The sequence below is a fragment of the Salvelinus namaycush genome, chromosome 25, assembly GCF_016432855.1.
Source record: "Salvelinus namaycush isolate Seneca chromosome 25, SaNama_1.0, whole genome shotgun sequence".
Taxonomy (NCBI): Eukaryota; Metazoa; Chordata; class Actinopteri; order Salmoniformes; family Salmonidae; genus Salvelinus; species Salvelinus namaycush.
In genome coordinates, this window is record NC_052331.1 from 39,831,083 (window position 1) to 39,852,917 (window position 21,835).

The 21,835-nt window shown below is 47.0% G+C and overlaps 1 protein-coding gene across 1 annotated transcript in view; it reads left to right on the forward strand.

Moving 5' to 3' along the window:
• Positions 1-21,835, forward strand: part of LOC120019942 (probable G-protein coupled receptor 158) — a 151,665-nt gene that overhangs the window by 59,950 nt on the left and 69,880 nt on the right. Inside the window, exons 5-6 of the mRNA XM_038963352.1 lie at positions 15,405-15,590; positions 16,219-16,287. Coding sequence (XP_038819280.1) covers positions 15,405-15,590; positions 16,219-16,287 — 255 coding nt within the window. The remainder of the gene's footprint in view (positions 1-15,404; positions 15,591-16,218; positions 16,288-21,835) is intronic.

Consider the following 21,835-nt stretch of genomic DNA (forward strand, 5'->3'; position numbering starts at 1 on the left):
TGTAGCGATGAGACAAGATAGTAACTACTAACAATTGGATACCATGAAATTGGGGAGAAAAGGGGGTAAAAATGTAAATGATTAAAAACAAAAGATATAAAGCATTAAGGAAAAACAGGTGCTGAGAGGGTCTCATCTTCCAAGTCATGGCAAACTCCATGAAATTAGATGCTGATAAAAAATCTATGAATTTCCTTTCATATTTATTTGATTAGTCATTGATTATTTTCCTCATGAGAGGGTGTCCATCCATTATTGGTTAATCAACTCAGATTAACTCAGACAGAACTCTGTGTGTATATGTGGACGGTCAAATGTCCAGTTTCTCGGACATCACAAAAGGAGTTCCACAAGGCTCCATTTTAGGGCCTGTTTTGTTCACCATTTATATAATGAAATTGGCAAAGCTGTGGAAAACCATATACAGTACTTCATCTACAGTTGAAGTCGGAAGTTTACATACACTTAGGTTGGAGTCATTAAAACTCATTTTTCAACCACTCCATAAATTTCTTGTTAACAAACTATAGTTCTGGCAAGTCGGTTAGGACTTTGTGCATGACACAAGTAATTTTCCCAACAATTTATTACAGACAGATAATTTCACTTATAATTCACTGTATCACAATTCCAGTAGGTCAGAAGTTTACATACACTAAGTTGACTGTGCCTTTAAACAGCTTGGAAAATTCCAGAAAATTATGTCACGGCTTTATAAGCTTCTGATAAGCTAATTGACATAATTTGAGTCAATTGGAGGTGTACCTGTGAATGTATTTCAAGGCCTACTTTCAAACGTAGTGCCTCTTTGCTTGACATCATGGGAAATTCTAAAGAAATCAGCCAAGACCTCAGAAAAAAAATTGTAGACCTCCACAAGTCTGGTTCATCCTTGGGAGTGTAACGGCTTTCTTCCTGGGATGAAGGAGAGGACCAAAATGCAGCGCAGTTAGTGTTCAACATGTTTAATTAAACAATAAACGATGAACATTAACAAATAACAAAATAACAAACGTGAAAGCCGAGACAGTCCTATCTGGTGCAGAACACAAACACAGAGACAGGAAACAACCACCCACAATCCCCAACACAAAACAAGCCACCTATATATGATTCTCAATCAGGGACAACGATTGACAGCTGTCTCTGATTGAGAACCATATTAGGCTGAACACAGAAACAGACGAACTAGACACACAACATAGAATACCCACCCCAACTCACGCCCTGACCAACTAAACACATACAAAACAACAGAAAACAGGTCAGGAACGTGACAGAACCCCCCCCTCAAGGTGCGAACTCCGGGCGCACCCCTAAAACTCAAGGGGAGGGTCTGGGTGGGCATCTGTCCGCGGTGGCGGCTCCGGCGGTGGACGAGGACACCACTCCACCACTGTCTTTGTCCCCCTCCTTAGCGTCCTTTGAGTGGCGACCCTCGCCCCCGACCATGGTCCAGGAACCTTCACCAAGGCCCCTCCTAAATAGAGGAGACAACTCAGGACCGAGAGGTAGCTCAAGACAGAGAGGTAGCTCAGGACAGAGAGGTAGCTCAGGACAGAGAGGTAGCTCAGGACAGAGAAATCGCTCCGGACAGAGAGGTAGCTTAGGACAGAGGGACAACTCTGGACTAATGGCAGCTCCGGACTGAGTGGCAGCTCCGGACTGAGTGGCAGCTCCGGACTGAGTGGCAGCTCCGGACTGAATGGCAGCTCCGGACTGAGTGGCAGCTCATGACTGTAGGGCAGCTCATGACTGTAGGGCAGCTCATGACTGTAGGGCAGCTCATGACTGGAGGGCAGCTCATGACTGGAGGGCAGCTCATGACTGGAGGGCAGCTCATGACTGGAGGGCAGCTCATGACTGTAGGGCAGCTCATGACTGGAGGGCAGCTCATGACTGGAGGGCAGCTCATGACTGGTTGGCGGCTCTGGCAGCTCCTGACTGTCTGGCGGCTCTGGCAGCTCCTGACTGGCTGGCGGCTCTGGCAGCTCCTGACTGGCGGCTCTGGCAGCTCCTGACTGGCTGGCGGCTCTGGCAGCTCCTGACTGGCTGGCGGCTCTGGCAGCTCCTGACTGACGGACGGCTCTAGCGGCTCCTGACTGACGGACGGCTCTAATGGCTCGGGACAGACGGGCGGTTCTGAAGGCTCGTGGCAGACGGATGGCTCAGATGGCGCTGGGCAGACGGATGGCTCAGACGGCGCTGGGCAGACGGATGGCTCAGACGGCGCTGGGCAGACGGATGGTTCAGACGGCGCTGGGCAGACGGATGGCTCAGATGGCGCTGGGCAGACGGATGGCTCAGATGGCGCTGGGCAGACGGATGGCTCAGACGGCGCTGGGCAGACGGATGGCTCAGACGGCGCTGGGCAGACAGATGGCTCAGACGGCGCTGGGCAGACAGATGGCTCAGACGGCGCTGAGCAGACGAGCAGTGCAGGCGGCGTTGGGCAGATGGCCGACTCTGACCTGCTGAGGCGCACAGTAGGCCTGGTGCGTGGTGCCGGAACTGGTGGTACCGGACCGTGCAGGCGTACTGGCTCCCTTGAGCACTGAGCCTGCCCAACCTTACCTGGTTGCATGCTCCCCGTAGCCCGTCCAGTGCGGGGAGGTGGAATAACCCGCACTGGGCTGTGTTGGCGAACCGGGGACACCATGCGTAAGGCTGGTGCCATGTACACCGGCCCGAGGAGACGTACTGGAGGCCAGATATGTTGAGCCGGCTTCATGGCACTTGGCTCAATGCTCACTCTAGCCCGGCTAGTGCGGGGAGGTGGAATAACCCGCACCGGGCTATGAACACGTACAGGAGACACCATGCGCTCTACTGCGTAACACGGTGTCTGCCCGTACTCTCGCTCTCCACGGTAAGCCCGGGAAGTTGGCGCAGGTCTCCTACCTGACTTCGCCACACTCCCCTTTAGTCCCCCCCCCCCCCCCCCCCCAAGAAATGTTTGGGTGAGCCTCTTGGGCTTCCAGCCGCTCTGCCTTGCTAGCGCCTCATAATGCCGCCTCTCCGCTTTAAATGCCTCCAGCTCCGCTTTGGGGCGGCGACACTCCTCTGGCTCTGCCCAGGGTCCTTCTCCGTCCAGAATCTCCTCCCATGTCCATTCCTCCTTGAACCACTGCTGCTGTCGCTGTTGCCCGTTAACCCGCTGCTTGATCCGGGTTTGGTGGGTGGTTCTGTAACGGCTTTCTTCCTGGGATGAAGGAGAGGACCAAAATGCAGCGCAGTTAGTGTTCAACATGTTTAATTAAACAATAAACGATGAACATTAACAAATAACAAAATAACAAACGTGAAAGCCGAGACAGTCCTATCTGGTGCAGAACACAAACACAGAGACAGGAAACAACCACCCACAATCCCCAACACAAAACAAGCCACCTATATATGATTCTCAATCAGGGACAACGATTGACAGCTGTCTCTGATTGAGAACCATATTAGGCTGAACACAGAAACAGACGAACTAGACACACAACATAGAATACCCACCCCAACTCACGCCCTGACCAACTAAACACATACAAAACAACAGAAAACAGGTCAGGAACGTGACAGGGAGCAATTTCCAAATGCCCGAATGTACCACGTTCATCTGTACAAACAATAGTACGCAAGTATAAACACCATGGGACCACGCTGCTGTCATACCGCTTAGGAAGGAGATGCGTTCTGTCTCCTAGAGATGAACGTACTTTCGTGCGAAAAGTGTGACTCAAACCCAGAACAACAGCAAAGGACCTTGTGAAGATGCTGGGGGAAACAGGTACAAAAGTATCTATATCCACAGTAAAACAAGTCCTATATCGACATAACCTGAAAGGTTGCTCAGCAAGGAAGAAGCCACTGCTCCAAAACCGTCATAAAAAAGCCAGACTACAGTTTGCAACTGCACATGGGGACAAAGATCGTACTTTTTGCAGAAATGTCCTCTGGTCTGATGAAACTGTTTGGCCATAATGACCATTGTTATGTTTGGAGGAAAAAGGGTGAGGCTTGCTTGCCAAAGAACACCATCCCAACCGTGAAGCAAGGGGGTGGCAGCATCATGTTGTGGGGGTGCTTTGCTGCAGGAGGGACTGGTGCACTTCACAAAATAGATGGCATTATGAGGATGGAAAATGATGTGGATATATAGAAGCAACATCTCAAGACATCAGTCAGGAAGTTAAAGCTTGGTCGCAAATGGGTCTTCCAAATGGACAATGACCCCAAGCATACTTCCAAAGTTGTGGCAAAATGGCTTAAGGGCAACAAAGTCACGGTATTGGAGTGGCCATCACAAAGCCCTGACCTCCGTCCTATAGAAAATGTATGGGCAGAACTGAAAATGCACACCTTGCTGGCTAGTGGGGTAGAACACCTGGTTTGGAGAGGTGCTGGCTAGCGGAGTAGAACACCTGTTTTATAGAGGTGCTGGCTAGCAGAGTAGAACACCTGGTTAGGAGAGGTGCTGACTAGCAGAGTAGAACACCTGGTTAGGGGAGGTGCTGGCTAACAGAGTAGAACACCTGGTTAGGAGAGGGGCTGGCTAACAGAGTAGAACACCTGTTTAGGCGGGGTGCTGGCTAGCGGAGTAGAACACCTGTTTAGGCAAGGTGCTGGCTAGTGGAGTAGAACACCTGGTTAGGAGAGGTGCTGGCTAGCAGAGTAGAACACCTGGTTAGGAGAGGTGCTGGCTAGCAGAGTAGAACACCTGGTTAGGCGAGGTGCTGGCTAGCAGAGTAGAACACCTGGTTAGGAGAGGTGCTAGCTATTGGAGTAGAACACCTGGTTAGGGGAGGTGCTGGCTAACAGAGTAGAACACCTGGTTAGGAGAGGTGCTGGCTAGTGGAGTAGAACACCTGGTTAGGAGAGGGGCTGGCTAACAGAGTAGAACACCTGTTTAGGCGGGTTGCTGGCTAGCGGAGTAGAAAACCTGTTTAGGCAAGGTGCTGGCTAGTGGAGTAGAACACCTGGTTAGGAGAGGTGCTGGCTAGCAGAGTAGAACACCTGGTTAGGAGAGGTGCTGGCTAGCAGAGTAGAACACCTGGTTAGGCGAGGTGCTGGCTAGCAGAGTAGAACACCTGGTTAGGAGAGGTGCTAGCTATTGGAGTGGAACACCTGGTTAGGAGAGGTGCTAGCTAGTGGAGTAGAACACCTGGTTAGGAGAGGTGCTGGCTAACAGAGTAGAACACCTGGTTAGGAGAGGTGCTAGCTAGCGGAGTAGAACACCTGGTTAGGAGAGGTGCTGGCTAGTGGAGTAGAACACCTGGTTAGGAGAGGTGCTGGCTAACAGAGTAGAACACCTGGTTAGGAGAGGTGCTAGCTAGCGGAGTAGAACACCTGGTTAGGAGAGGTGCTGGCTAACAGAGTAGAACACCTGGTTAAGAGAGGTGCCGGCTAGTGGAGTAGAACACCTGGTTAGGAGAGGTGCTGGCTAGCAGAGTAGAACACCTGGTTAGGAGAGGTGCTGGCTAGTGGAGTAGAACACCTGGTTAGGAGAGGTGCTGGCTAAAAGAGTAGAATACCTGGTTAGGAGAGGTGCTGGCTAGTGGAGTAGAACACCTGGTTAGGAGAGGTGCTGGCTAGCGGAGTAGAACACCTATTTAGGCGAGGTGCTGGCTAGCGGAGCAGAACACCTATTTAGGCGAGGTGCTGGCTAGCGGAGTAGAACACCTATTTAGGCGAGGTGCTGGCTAGCAGAGTAGAGCACTTGAAAAAGAAAAGCATCACACTCTAGGAGCTCAGATGTAATCATTTAATAACCAACGTTTGGACAGGCAAGCTGTCCTCATCAGGGTATAACAATGTATTTGGTACCATTCCACTGATTCCGCTCCAGCCATTACCACAAGCCTGTCCTCCCCAATTAAGGTGCCACCAACCTCCTGTGACTGCATTGTATTCTCTGTCTGCGCTGGTTCACTGTGTTCTTAACAGACGCTATGCCTTGGGGGATTTCTGTGTGTTTGTTTGTTTGCAAATACTCTGCAGCACTTTACTTCACTAAATCCAAACACTGTTTTACCGTGACTGAGTGTTTTGTGGTTTGTTCGCTCATTGTGCTGTGTACATTATGCTTTCACCTGTCGGGTTTATTCTTAGGGGAGTGGAGAGCACTGAGTCCACGTCATTCACTTGTATGGTTTATTCTTAGGGAAGTGGAGAGCACTGAGTCCATGTCATTCACTTGTATGGTTTATTCTTAGGGGAGTGGAGAGCACTGAGTCCACGTCATTCACCTGTCGGGTTTATTCCTAGGGGAGTGGAGAGCACTGAGTCCACGTCATTCACCTGTCGGGTTTATTCCTAGGGGAGTGGAGAGCACTGAGTCCACGTCATTCACCTGTAGGGTTTATTCCTAGGGGAGTGGAGAGCACTGAGTCCACGTCATTCACCTGTAGGGTTTATTCTTAGGGGAGTGGAGAGCACTGTCCACGTCATTCACCTGTAGGGTTTATTCTTAGGGGAGTGGAGAGCACTGAGTCCACGTCATTCACCTGTAGGGTTTATTCTTAGGGAAGTGGAGAGCACTGAATCCACGTCATTCACCTGTCGGGTTTATTCCTAGGGGAGTGGAGAGCACTGAGTCCACGTCATTCACCTGTAGGGTTTATTCTTAGGGGAGTGGAGAGCACTGTCCACGTCATTCACCTGTAGGGTTTATTCTCAGGGGAGTGGAGAGCACTGAGTCCACGTCATTCACCTGTCGGGTTTATTCCTAGGGAAGTGGAGAGCACTGAGTCCACGTCATTTGGTGTTGTTAAAGACAGGGAACAAATTGTTTAAGCCTGCAGGTATGATGCATTATGATGCAGGTATAATGCATTATGATGCAGGTATGATGCATTATGATGCAGGTATGATGCATTATGATGCAGGTATGATGCATTATGATGCAGGTTTAATGTATTATCTAATCAAAGTTTATCAAATCAAAGTTAATTTGTCACGTGCACCGAATACAACAGGTGTGGAACTTACAGTGAAATGCTTACTTACAGGCTCTAACCAACAGTGCAAAAAAGGTATTAGGTGAACAATAGGTAAGTAAAGAAATAAAAGCAACAGTAAAAAGGCAGTGAATAATAACAGTAGCGAGGCTATATACAGTAGCGAGGCTATGACAGTAGCGAGGCTATATACAGGCACCGGTTAGTTGGGCTGATTGAGGTAGTATGTACATGAAGATATGGTTAAAGTGACTATGCATATATGATAAACAGAGAGTAGCAGCAGCGTAAAAGAGGGGTTGGAGGGGGGGGGGGGGGTTGTCACACAATGCAAATAGTCCGGGTAGCCATTTGATTACCTGTTCAGGAGTCTTATGGCTCGTGGGTAAAACCTGCTGAGAAGCCTTTTTGTCCTAGACTTGGCACTCCAATACCGCTTGCCGTGCGGTAGTAGAGAGAACAGTCTATGACTGGGGTAGCTGGAGTCTTTGACAATTTTTAGGTTCTTCCTCTGACACCACCTTGTATAGAGGTCCTGGGTGGCAGGCAGCTTATCCCCAGTGATGTACTGGGCCGTACGCACTACCCTCAGTAGTACCTTGCGGTCGGAGGCCGAGCAGTTGCCATACCAGGCAGTGATGCAACCAGTCAGGATGCTCTCGATGTTGCAGCTGTAGAACCTTTTGAGGATCTGCGAACCCATGCCAAATCTTTTTCGTTTCCTGAGGGGGAATAGGCTTTGCCGTGCCCTCCTCACGACTGTCTTGGTGTGTTTGGACCATTCTAGTTAGTTTGTGATGTGGACACCAAGGAACTTGAAGCTCTCAACCTGCTCCACTACAGCCCCGTCGATGAGAATGGGAGCATGCTCGGTCCTCCTTTTCCTGTAGTCCACAATAATCTCCTTAGTCTTGGTTACGTTGAGGAATAGGTTGTTATTCTGGCACCTTATTATGTTATTCAGGCCTTCCACTGTTGTGTCGTCTGCAAACTTAATGATGGTGTTGGAGTCGTACCTGGCCATGTAGTCGTGGGTGAACAGGGAGTACAGGAGGGGACTGAGCACCCACCCCTGAGGGGCTCCAGTTTTGAGGATCAGCATGGCAGATGTGTTGCTACCTACCCTCACCACCTGGGGGCGGCCCATCAGGAAGTCCAGGATCCAGTTGCAGAGGGAGGTGTTTAGTCCCAGGATCCTTAGCTTAGTGATGAGCTTTGAGGGTACTATGGTGTTGAACAACATGTAGTAGTCAATGAATAGCATTCTCACGTAGGTGTTCCTTTTGTCCAGGTGGGAAAGGGCAGTGTGGAGTGCAATAGAGATTGCATCATCTGTGGATCTGTTTGGGCGGCATGGAAATTGGAGTGGGTCTAGGGTTTCTGGGATAATGGTGTTGATGTGAGCTATTGCCAGCCTTTCAAAGCACTTCATGGCTATGGACGTGAGTGCTACGGATCTGTAGTCATTTAGGCAGGTTGCCTTCGTGTTCTTGGGCACAGGAACTATGATGGTCTGCTTGAAACATGTTGTTATTACAGACTCAATCAGGGACATGTTGAAAATGTCAGTGAAGACACCTGCCAGTTGGTCAGCACATGCCCGGAGCACACGTCCTGGTAATCCGTCTGTTCCCGCAGTCTTGTGAATATTGACCTGTTTAAAGGTCTTACTCACGTTGGCTACGCAGAGCGTGATCACACAGTCGTCCGGAACAGCTGATGCTCTCATGCATGCCTCAGTGTTGCTTGTCTCGAAGTGAGCATAGAAGTGATTTAGCTCGTCTGGTAGGCTTGTGTCACTGAGCAGCTCGCGGCTGTGCTTTCCTTTGTAGTCTGTAATAGTTTGCAAGCCCTGCCACATAAGACGAGCGTCGGAGCAAGTGTAGTACGATTCAATCTTAGCCCTGTATTGACGCTTTGCCTGTTTGATGGTTCGTCGGAGGGCATAGCAGGATTTCTTATAAGCTTCCGGGTTAGAGTCCCGCACCTTGAAAGCGGCAGCTCTACCCTTTAGCTCAGTGCGAATGTTGCCTGTAATCCATGGCTTCTGGTTGGGGTATGTACGTACAGTCACTGTGGGGACGACGTCCTCGATGCACTTATTGATAAAGCCAGTGACTGATGTGGTGTACTCCTCAATGCCATCGGAAGAATCCTGGAACATGTTCCAGTCTGTGATAGCAAAACAGTCCTGTAGTTTAGCATCTGCTTCATCTGACCACTTTTTTTTTGACCGAGTCACTGGTGCTTCCTGCTTTAATTTTTGCTTGTAAGCAGGACTCAGGGGGATAGAATTGTGGTCGGATTTACCAAATGGAGGGCGAGGGAGAGCTTTATACGCGTCTCTGTGTATGGAATACAGGTGATCTAGAAATGTTTTCCTTCTGGTTGCACATTTAACATGTTGGTAGAAATTAGGTAGACCTGATTTAAGGTTCCCTGCATTAAAGTCTTCTGCCACTAGGAGCGCCGCCTCTGGGGCCGCCTCTAGGCGAGCGGTTTCCTGTTTGCTTATTTCTTTATACAGCTGATTGAGTGCGGTCTTAGTGCCAGCATCCGTCTGTGATGGTAAATAAACAGTCACGAAAAGTATAGCTGAAAACTCTCTAGGCAAATAGTGTGGTCTGTATTTTATCACAAGATACTCTACTTCAGGGAGGAAAATCTAGAGACTTCCTAAGATTTTGTGCACCAGCTGTTGTTTACAAATATGCACAGACCGCCTCCTCATCTAACCGGAGTGTGCTGTTATATCTTGCCGGTGCAGCGTATATCCCGCTAGCTGAATATCCATGTGATCATTCAGCCACAATTCGGTGAAACATAAGATGTTACAGTTTCTGATGTCCTGTTGGTGGGATATTCGTGATCGTACCTCGTCTAATTTATTGTCCAATGATTGCACGTTGGCGAGTAATACGGTAACAGCAGCTTTCCCACTTGCCTTCTGCGGATCCTTACGAGGCACTCCGCTCTGTGTCCTCTGTACCTGCGTGTCTTCCTCTTGCAAATAACGGGGATGTTGGCCTTATCGGGTGTTCAGAGAATGTCCTGTGCGTCCTGCTTGTTGAAGAAAAATCTTAGTCTAGTCCGACTTTTTTTGCCGTAAGATACGGTTGCAGAAACATTATGTACAAAATAAGTTACAAATAACGCGAATAAACCCCACAAAATAGCACAATTGGTTGGTCGCCCGTAAAACTGCTGCCATTTCTTCCGCCGCCATTTAGTATGATGCAGGATTAATGCATTATGATGCAGGATTAATGCATTATGATGCAGGATTAATGCATTATGATGCAGGTATAATAGATTATGATGCAGGATTACTACATTATGATGCAGGTTAAATGTGTTATGATGCAGGTATAATGTATTATGATGCTGGATTAATGCATTATGATGCAGGTATAATAGATTATGATGCAGGATTAATGCATTATGATGCAGGATTAATGCATTATGATGCAGGTATAATACATTATGATGCAGGTATAATACATTATGATGCAGGATTAATGCATTATGATGCAGGTATAATACATTATGATGCAGGATTAATGCATTATGATGCAGGATTAATGCATTATGATGCAGGTATAATAGATTATGATGCAGGATTAATGCATTATGATGCAGGTATAATAGATTATGATGCAGGATTAATGCATTATGATGCAGGTATAATACATTATGATGCAGGATTAATGCATTATGATGCAGGATTAATGCATTATGATGCAGGAATAATACATTATGATGCAGGATTAATGCATTATGATGCATGATTAATGCATTATGATGCAGGTATAATACATTATGATACAGGATTAATGCATTATGATGCAGGTATAATACATTATGATGCAGGTATAATACATTATGATGCAGGTATAATACATTATGATGCAGGTATAATACATTATGATGCAGGTATAATGCATTATGATGCAGGTATAATGCATTATGATGCAGGTATAATGCATTATGATGCAGGTATTGTAACGTCCTGACCAGAGTTCTTATGTGTTTTGCTTGTTTAGTGTTGGTCAGGACGTGAGCTGGGTGGGAATTCTATGTTGTGTGTCTAGTTCGTCTGTTTCTGTGTTCAGCCTAATATGGTTCTCAATCAGAGACAGCTGTCAATCGTTGTCCCTGATTGAGAATCATATATAGGTGGCTTGTTTTGTGTAGGGGATTGTGGGTGGTTGTTTCCTGTCTCTGTGTTTGTGTTCTGCACCAGCTAGGACTGTGACGGTATGTTCTTTTGTTATTTTGTATAGTGTATTGTTTTGTTTTGATTAAATTCATTATGGAAAATTACCACGCTGCGTATTGGTCCTCTGATCCTTCTTGCCTCTCCTCGTCTGAGGAGGAGGACGACTTAGACTGCCGTTACAGAACCACCCACCTAACCCGGACCAAGCAGCGTGGAAACGGGCAGCAGCGACAGCAGCAGCGGTACCAGGAGGAATGGTCATGGGAGCAAATATTTAACGGAGAAGGACCCTGGGCTAAGGTTGGAGAATATCGCCGCTCTCGGGAAGAGATGGAGGCAGCTAAAGCCCAGGAGCGGTGGTCTGAGGAGGCAGCACGGAAGCGGGGCTGGAAGCCCGTGAAGAAACCCCAAAAATGTCTTGGGGGGGGGGGGGCTAAAGGGTAGTGTGGCGAGGGCAGGTAGGAAACCTGCGCCCACTTCCCATGCTTACCGTGGAGAGCAGGAGTACGGGCAGACACCGTGTTATGCGGAAGAGCGCACGGTGTCTCCTGTACGGGTGCATAGCCCGGTGCGGGTTATTCCACCTCCCCGCACTGGGCGGGCTAGAGTGAGCATTGAGCCAAGTGCCATGAAGCCGGCTCTACATATCAGGCCTCCAGTACGTCTCCTCGGGCCGGTGTACATGGCACTAGCCTTACGCATGGTGTCCCCGGTTCGCCAACACAGCCCAGTGCGGGTTATTCCACCTCCCCGCACTGGACGGGCTACGGGGAGCATGCAACCAGGTAAGGTTGGGCAGGCTCAGTGCTCAAGGGAGCCAGTACGCCTGCACGGTCCGGTATATCCGGCGCTACCTTCCCGCCCCAGCCCAGTACCACCAGTGCCTACACCACGCACCAGGCTTCCAGTGCGTCTCCAGAGCCCTGTTCCTCCTCCACGCACTCTCCCTGTGGTGCGTGTCTCCAGCCCAGTACCTCCAGTTCCGGCACCACACACCAGGCCTACTGTGCGCCTCAGCAGGTCAGAGTCGGCCGTCTGCCCAACGCCGCCTGCACTGCTCGTCTGCTCAACGCCGCCTGCACTGCTCGTCTGCCCAGCGCCGTCTGAGCCATCCGTCTGCCCAGCGCCGTCTGAGCCATCCGTCTGCCCAGCGCCGTCTGAGCCATCCGTCTGCCACGAGCCATTAGAGCCGCCCGTCTGTCCCGAGCCATTAGAGCCGTCCGTCAGTCAGGAGCGCTAGAGCCGTCCGTCAGTCAGGAGCTGCCAGAGCCGCCAGCCAGTCAGGAGCTGCCAGAGCCGCCAGCCAGTCAGGAGCTGCCAGAGCCGCCAGCCAGTCAGGAGCTGCCAGAGCCGCCAGCCAGTCAGGAGCTGCCAGAGCCGCCAGCCAGTCAGGAGCTGCCAGAGCTGCCCTCCAGTCATGAGCTGCCCTCCAGTCATGAGCTGCCCTCCAGTCATGAGCTGCCCTTCAGTCATGAGCTGCCCTACAGTCATGAGCTGCCCTACAGTCATGAGCTGCCCTACAGTCATGAGCTGCCCTACAGTCATGAGCTGCCTTCCAGTCATGAGCTGCCCTACAGTCATGAGCTGCCCTACAGTCATGAGCTGCCCTACAGTCATGAGCTGCCCTACAGTCATGAGCTGCCCTCCAGTCATGAGCTGCCCTACAGTCATGAGCTGCCCTACAGTCATGAGCTGCCCTCCAGTCATGAGCTGCCCTACAGTCATGAGCTGCCCTACAGTCATGAGCTGCCCTCCAGTCATGAGCTGCCCTCCAGTCATGAGCTGCCCTCCAGTCATGAGCTGCCACTCAGTCCGGAGCTGCCATTCAGTCCGGAGCTGCCATTCGTCCTGAGCTGCCTCTCTGTCCGGAGTTGCCCCTCTGTCCTGAGCTACCTCTCTGTCCTGAGCTACCTCTCTGTCCTGAGCTACCTCTCTGTCCTGAGCTACCTCTCTGTCCTGAGCTACCTCCTAAATCATGTGGGGGCCTTGGGGAGGATTCTTAGGCCAAGGTCGTGGGCGAGGGTCGCCACTCAAAGGACGCTAAGGAGGGGGACAAAGACAGTGGTGGAGTGGTGTCCTCGTCCACCGCCGGAGCCGCCACCGCGGACAGATGCCCACCCAGACCCTCCCCTTGAGTTTTAGGGGTGCGTTCGGAGTCCGCACCTCAGGGGGGGGGGTACTGTAACGTCCTGACCAGAGTTCTTATGTGTTTTGCTTGTTTAGTGTTGGTCAGGACGTGAGCTGGGTGGGAATTCTATGTTGTGCGTCTAGTTCGTCTGTTTCTGTGTTCAGCCTAATATGGTTCTCAATCAGAGACAGCTGTCAATCGTTGTCCCTGATTGAGAATCATATATAGGTGGCTTGTTTTGTGTTGGGGATTGTGGGTGGTTGTTTCCTGTCTCTGTGTTTGTGTTCTGCACCAGCTAGGACTGTGACGGTATGTTCTTTTGTTATTTTGTATAGTGTATTGTTTTGTTTTGATTAAATTCATTATGGAAAATTACCACGCTGCGTATTGGTCCTCTGATCCTTCTCGCCTCTCCTCGTCTGAGGAGGAGGACGACTTAGACTGCCGTTACAGGTATAATGCATTATGATGCAGGTATAATACATTATGATGCAGGTATAATGCATTATGATGCAGGTATAATGCATTATGATTCAGGTATAATGCATTATGATACAGGTATAATGCGTTGTAAGACTTGTCCTGTGCGAGCCCCCTAAATGTCTTGATATCATCTCATAATGGTCATTACTAAATGACTAACTTTTCTGCACTATGAGGTCTAAATGAAACATGTTTGTTTTTGCATTTTTTCCTCTTTTTCGACAGTATTCTCATTTTGATACCTACGCACCTGGAACCGACACCTTTATTTAAGGTTTTATTAGACATTATAAAGGCTTAAATCTTACATGCTTATAACAAGATATAAATAATAGTACCTTTAGGACAGGCTTTAAGTAAAGTGTTTTGTAAACAGGTTTTGCTTCAGAGTGCCCCACTCAACATGACCCTGGTTCTTCTTCAAACATGACTCAGAACAACAAATTGCGAGAAGACACATAACGCACTGAGAAGACAAATAAACCACTGAGAAGACAAATAACCCACTGAGAAGACACATAACCCACTGAGAAGACACATAACCCACTGAGAAGACACATCACTCACAGTCTGCTAGAGCTCTACCACTTCATGAGGCTGTCTGCCAGAGCTCTACCACTTCATGAGGCTGTCTGCCAGAGCTCTACCACTTCATGAGGCTGTCTGCCAGAGCTCTACCACTTCATGAGGCTGTCTGCCAGAGCTCTACCACTTCATGATGCTGTCTGCCAGAGCTCTACCACTTCATGAGGCTGTCTGCTAGAGCTCTACCACTTCATGAGGCTGTCTGCCAGAGCTCTACCACTTCATGATGCTGTCTGCCAGAGCTCTACCACTTCATGAGGCTGTCTGCTAGAGCTCTACCACTTCATGAGGCTGTCTGCCAGAGCTCTACCACTTCACAAGGCTCTGCTTTAGGGCTCTGGTCAACAGTAGTGCACTATGAAGTACTATGAAGTACATACTATGAAGTATGTACATTTGAGACGTATAGAGTATGTGCATATTGCGACCGATGGAGTAATTACAGGCTTGTTAGACACTTTTTACTGAGGGGATGAATAACATCTGTGTGACTGTGATACTAAGTATTTACATACCTCACAATAACTCAACACATCTAGCTACAGCCCTATAGTGGACCACAATAACTCAACACATCTAGTAGCTACAGAGCTAGTGGACCTAGCCTGTACTGTAGCTTTTGCTACCCGCACGTCGGAGTTATTTGAAGTTTTATGACAATGTGTTGTGAAACGGTTGCACCCTGACACCCTGCTAATTGCCAATCCATCTGCCGCCACATGGCCAATTTCCAAAATGCTGTTCTAAACTACTTGACTGGAATGTTTCACTGTAGATCAAATGGAAGGCTAGTTGTTACCAGCTGTTTACATTGACAGTTTGTTTATTTCGGTCCTTATTAGCATTTACTTCAGCAACAGCTACTCTTACTGGGCTCAGTAGAACTTATACACAGAAACAACAGCATTAAGACAAATAGGGGTTTTTGGGGGTACATTGTAATTGCCTCCCCATTGATGTCACGACACGTCATTCTCTATCTTCTCTCTGTTCCTTCCGTCTGTCCTTTCCCGGGAAAGAGAGCGGTGGTCACGCTCACGGCGAGGACCCCTCGGAGGGGTCCAGTAGGTGTCTGCCGTGCCGTGAGGGCTGCCCCTACTGCCGGGATGACACGCCCTGCCTGGCTCAGGATGACGGAGCCCTCCGGCTTTCCGTAGCCTCCTTCCAGGGCCTCTGTATGCTGCTGGACTTAGTGGCCATGGTGCTGGTCTACCACTTCCGCAGGAACAAGGTAAGGGCTCATTGGGGGGAGGCAGGGGTTAGGGGTCAAGCAGGTCATTATAGGGGAACTACATCCAGATTTTGGAGTGTAATGTCCCTTTAAAGCTAAACATACCTGTAAATTGTGTTCCAAAATATGAGCTAAGTGTCTGTACTTGTGGTGTGAAACTGACTAGTTATGTTGTTTCCTATAAGAATCTTCCAGAAATACAGTTCAGAGGAGATGTCCCCCAAGGAGTGTGAATTTACATATTTACATAAAAGACATTACCTTCTAGGCAATAATGAGTAATTAAATTTGTCCCAGAAATGTCCCGCCGTCCTCTCTTGTTTTCACTAACATCATTGGTAGCAGAGCAGCTCAACTAAGAGACCATCTTGGTAATTCATAGTCATCGTGTTCTGACATTGAGTTAAATTCTTTGAATTGCTGACAATTTCACTCAGTAGATAATATGATTGTGTAGATATCATCCTAATAACTCTGTGTTAAATCAATGTTATGTTATCTCTCTCTCTCTCTCTCTCTCTCTCTCTCTCTCTCTCTCTCTCTCTCTCTCTCTCTCTCTCTCTCTCTCTCTCTCTCTCTCTCTCTCTCTCTCTCTCTCTCTCTCTCTCTCTCTCTCTCTTTCTTGTAGAGGATCCGAGCGTCTGGTCTCGTCCTCCTGGAGGCCATCTTGTTTGGAGCCTTGCTACTCTACTTTCCCGTAAGTCTCCAGACGTGTGTGTGTGTGTTTCTGTGTCTGCGCATGTGTGCATGCATTTGTGTTTGTCTGTCTGTCTGCCTGCCTGTATGCCTCTCTGTCCTTCGTCCATCTGTCCCTCAATTGCTTGTGTCAACCCTTCCAAATTGATATATCACAGCTATTTATTAAAAACGGCCCCCAAAAAAAGCCACAGAAATTCTGGACGACAACACAGCTGGTATGTGTGAGTAATGCCTCCAAGTGTGTGGTACAGTCCAACCTGGAGCGCCACAGAGTTGGAACAGACGGGGGGGGGGGGGGGGGGGGGGGGGGGGGGCTTATAGCCAACATTACATGGCATTCTTATGGAGCTACAGGGATTTCAAATTCACTCACTTCAAGTACCTCCAATGGCGCCCAACATCAATACACACAGAAAGAAAGAGTGGAAACAAAGCCATAGAAATCAACCACTCAGGAGGGACTATTTAGAAGTCCTTGTTGCCAAGGACGAGGTTGGGTGATCTAAAGTGATCCAACTGTAGAGTTGGAACAATGTCACTGTAGATTGGGCTTGTCCTCTGAGTCTAGAGTTGGAATAATGTCACTGTAACATTTTTACTCAAAGTCAATGAACAGTCGTAATTACTTAAAATCTTTATGTTGTACTATCTCAAACTACATGAGAACTCACACCAACTAAATGTTTTAAAGACATGGTAACAAATTAACTTTTTTCCCCAGCATGCTCTGCTGCAGGTAGATTTTTTGGAGTAGTTTTTAATATCTGTTGTTTTTGCATGTATATTGAATGATTAAATGTAATGCTACAGAAAGATACATATTTTTTTCTAAACTAATCCAACCATTGAATTTTTGCAGCCGTTACTGAAATGGTTGTTCCAGTTTCAACAGCTTAGGCAGTTTCCTCCCACTGTTCTTAACTCTGGCAGTCATTACGAATACAGGTTGCGGGTGAATACACATTTAAAATGCTGGATTGCCTAACTCTGGCTAGATTCCAATAGGAGTTATACATGACTTTGCAAGCCAGCATAATGTGATTTATAGTTAGGGTTGCAAAATTCTTGTATATTTTTCAGGTTTTCCAGAAATCCTAGTTGGAAGATAACTGGAAAAAATGTTGAGAAAGTTAGTGGACGTTTGCTACCCGACTTGCAGGCCTGATGTGGCATGTAAACTACGGGTTTCAGGCCACTGTATAAGGCCTCATGACATATGTCATGGTTAAATTAGAATGATCATATTTGCCTAGGAACTCACTTGGTGAAGGCCACAGGACTGAAAATGAATAAATTCAACAACCATGTCTCTGTCACTTACAAATACAGTCATGCATGGGTGGAAACAATTCAATCGAAAAGGCAAGGAACACTGGTCAATTATTTGAGAAGTGGCTTAGTAGGGGCGTTATAATTAAAGTATACCTTACTCAAAAAAACTGCATTTGTATTACTCATATGAAGGTAGTTCAGCTCACGTCAGTTATTTCAGTTTCTTAATTATTTTAGGTAATCCTCATAATGTTGGAGTATCCAGAATGTATCCGGTTTTACAGTGCACATTGTAACAGCGTAGCGTAGGAACAATGTTACATAGTAATAACATTACATGGTAACAACATGTCATAGTAACAACATGACATAGTAACAACGTGACATAGTAACAATATGACATAGTAACAACATGACATGGTAACAACATTACATAGTAACAACATGACATGGTAACAACATTACATAGTAACAACATTACATGGTAACAACGTTCCATGGTAACAACGTTCCATGGTAACAATGTTACATAATAACAACAATATATGGTAACATCATTCTATGATAACAATGTTACATAGTAACAATGTAACGTAGGAACAGCGTTACATAGTAACATCATTACATAGTAATAACATTACATGGTAACAACATGACATAGTAACAACATCACATAGTAACAACATTACATAGTAACAACATGACATGGTAACAACGTTACATAATAACAACAATATATGGTAACATCGTTCTATGGTAACAATGTTACATAGTAACAATGTAACGTAGGAACAATGTTACATAGTAACAACATTACATGGCAACAATGTTACATAGTAACAATGTAACGTAGGAACAATGTTACATAGTAACAACATTACATGGCAACAATGTTACATAGTAACAGCGTTACATAGTAACAACATGACATAGTAACAACATGACACATAGTAACAACATGACATAGTAACAACATAACATAGTAACAACATGACATAGTAAAACATGACATAGTAACAACATGACATAGTAACAACATGGCATAGTAACAACATGACATAGTAACAACATGACATGACATAGTAACAACATTACATAGTAACAGCATAACATGGTAACAACATAACATAGTAACAACATGACATAGTAACAAAATAACATGGTAAAAACATGAAATAGTAACAACATGACATAGTAACAACATAACATAGTAACACCATAACATAGTAACAACATTACATAGTAACACCATGACATAGTAACAACATGACATAGTAACAAAATAACATGGTAAAAACATGACAAAGTAACAACATGACATAGTAACAACATAACATAGTAACAACATAACATAGTAACAACATGACATAGTAACAGCATGATATGGTAACAACATTACGTAGAAACAACATGACGTGGTAACAAAGTTACATGGTGACAACATTACATGGTGACAACATTACATAGTAACAACATTACATGGTAACAACAATACATAGTTACAACAATACATAGTTACAACATTACATGGTAACAGCATTACATAGTAACAGCATTACATGGTCACAGCATTACATGGTAACAACATGACATGGTAACAATGTTACATAGTAACATCATTACATGGTAACAATGTTACATGGTAACAACATTACATGATGGCAACAACGTTACATGGTAACAACATTACATGGTAACACGATGCCATGGTAACAACATTACATGATGGTAACGGCATTACATGGTAACACCGTTACATAGTAACAACATTACATAGTAACAACATTACATGATAATAACGTTACATAGTAACATCATTACATAGTAACACCATTACATGGTAATAACATTACATAGTAACACCATTACATGGTAATAACATTATATAGTAACAACAGTACATGGTAATAATGTTATATATTAACACCATTACATGGTAACAACGTTACATGGTAACAACATTACATGGTAACACTGTTACATAGTAACAACATTACATGGTAACAATGTTACATAGTAACAACATTACATGGAACAATGTTATATAGTAACAACATTACATAGTAACAACATTACATGGTGACAACATTACAGGGTGACAACAATACATAGTAACAACTTTACATAGTAACATCATTACATGGTAACAACATTATATGGTAACACAATTACATAGTAATAACATTACATGGTAACAACATTACATGGTAATGACATTACATGGTAACAACGTTACATAATAACAACATTACATGGTAACAATGTGACATAGTAACAACATTACATGGGAACAATGTTATGCTCTGGGAGAACTCACCATGTTTTTTACTGGATGTCATTTCGGTGCATTACACACAAATGGGTAAATAAACCTAAGCCTATCAACTATGGTTTGGGTGCCATCATACTGTTGAGATATATACTTTTAGACCAGGGGTGGCCAGCTCATTAAGACCAGGGGTGGCCTACTCTTTTAGACCAGGGGTGACCAGCTCTTTTAGACCAGGGGTGGCCTACTCTTTTAGACCAGGGGTGGCCAGCTCATTAAGGCCAGGGGTGGCCTACTCTTTTAGACCAGGGGTGGCCAGCTCTTTTAGACCAGGGGTGGCCCACTCTTTTAGACCAGGGGTGGCCCACTCTTTTAGACCAGGGGTGGCCCACTCTTTTAGACCAGGGATGGCCTACTATTTTAGACCAGGGGTGGCCTACTCTTTTAGACCAGGGGTGGCCTACTCTTTTAGACCAGGGGTGGCCTACTCTTTTAGACCAGGGGTGGCCTACTCTTTTAGACCAGGGGTGGCCTACTCTTTTAGACCTGGGGTGGCCTATTCTTTTAGACCAGGGGTGGCCAGCTCAATAAGACCAGGGGTGGCCTACTCTTTTAGACCAGGGGTGGCCAACTCTTTTAGACCAGGAGTGGCCTACTCTTTTAGACCAGGGGTGGCCAACTCTTTTAGACCAGGGGTGGCCAGCTCAATAAGACCAGGGGTGGCCTACTCTTTTAGACCAGGGGTGGCCAACTCTTTTAGACCAGGGGTGGCCAGCTCTTTTAGTCCAGGGGTGGCCTACTCTTTTAGACCAGGGGTGGCCTACTCTTTTAGACCAGGGGTGGCCTACTCTTTTAGACCAGGGGTGGCCTACTCTTTTAGACCAGGGGTGGCCTACTCTTTTAGACCAGGGGTGGCCAGCTCTTTTAGTCCAGGGGTGGCCTACTCTTTTAGACCAGGGGTGGTCTACTCTTTTAGACCAGGGGTGGCCTACTCTTTTAGACCAGGGGTGGCCAGCTCTTTTAGTCCAGGGTGGCCTACTCTTTTAGACCAGGAGTGACCAGCTCTTTTAGACCAGGGGTGGCCTATTCTTTTAGACCAGGGGTGGCCTACTCCTTTAGACCAGGGGTGACCAGCTCTTTTAGACCAGGGGTGACCAGCTCTTTTAGACCAGGGGTGGCCTACTCTTTTAGACCAGGGGTGGCCAGCTCTTTTAGTCCAGGGGTGGCCTACTCTTTTAGACCAGGGGTGGCCTACTCTTTTAGACCAGGGTTCCAACACTCTTTTAGACCAGGGGTGGCCAGTTCTTTTAGACCATGGTTCCAACACTCTTTTAGACCAGGGGTGGCCAGCTCTTTTAGACCAGGGGTGGCAAGTTCTTTTAGACCAGGGTTCCAACAATCTTTTACACCAGGGGTGGCCAGCTCTTTTAGACCAGGGATGGCAAGTTCTTTTAGACCAGGGTTCCAACACTCTTTTACACCAGGGGTGGCCCTCTCTTTTAGACCAGGAGTAGCCAGCTCTTTTAGACCAGGGGTGGCCCACTCTTTTAGACCTGGGGTGGCCTATTATTTTAGACCGGGGTGGCCAGCTCATTAAGATCAGGGGTGGCCCACTCTTTTAGTCCAGGGGTGGCCTACTCTTTTAGACCAGGGGTGGCCTATTCTTTTAGACCAGGGGTGGCCTATCATTTTAGACCAGGGGGGGGCCAGCTCTTTTAGACCAGGGGTGGCCCACTCTTTTAGACCAGGGGTGGCCCACTCTTTTAGACCAGGGGTGGCCTACTCTTTTAGACCAGGGGTGGCCAGCTCTTTTAGACCAGGGGTGGCCCTCTCTTTTAGACCAGGAGTGGCCAGCTCTTTTAGACCAGGGGTGGCCTATTATTTTAGACCAGGGGTGGCCAGCGCTTTTAGACCAGGGGTAGCCTATTCTTTTAGACCGGGGTGGCCAGCTCATTAAGACCAGGGGTGACCCACTCTTTCAATCCAGGGGTGGCCTACTCTTTTA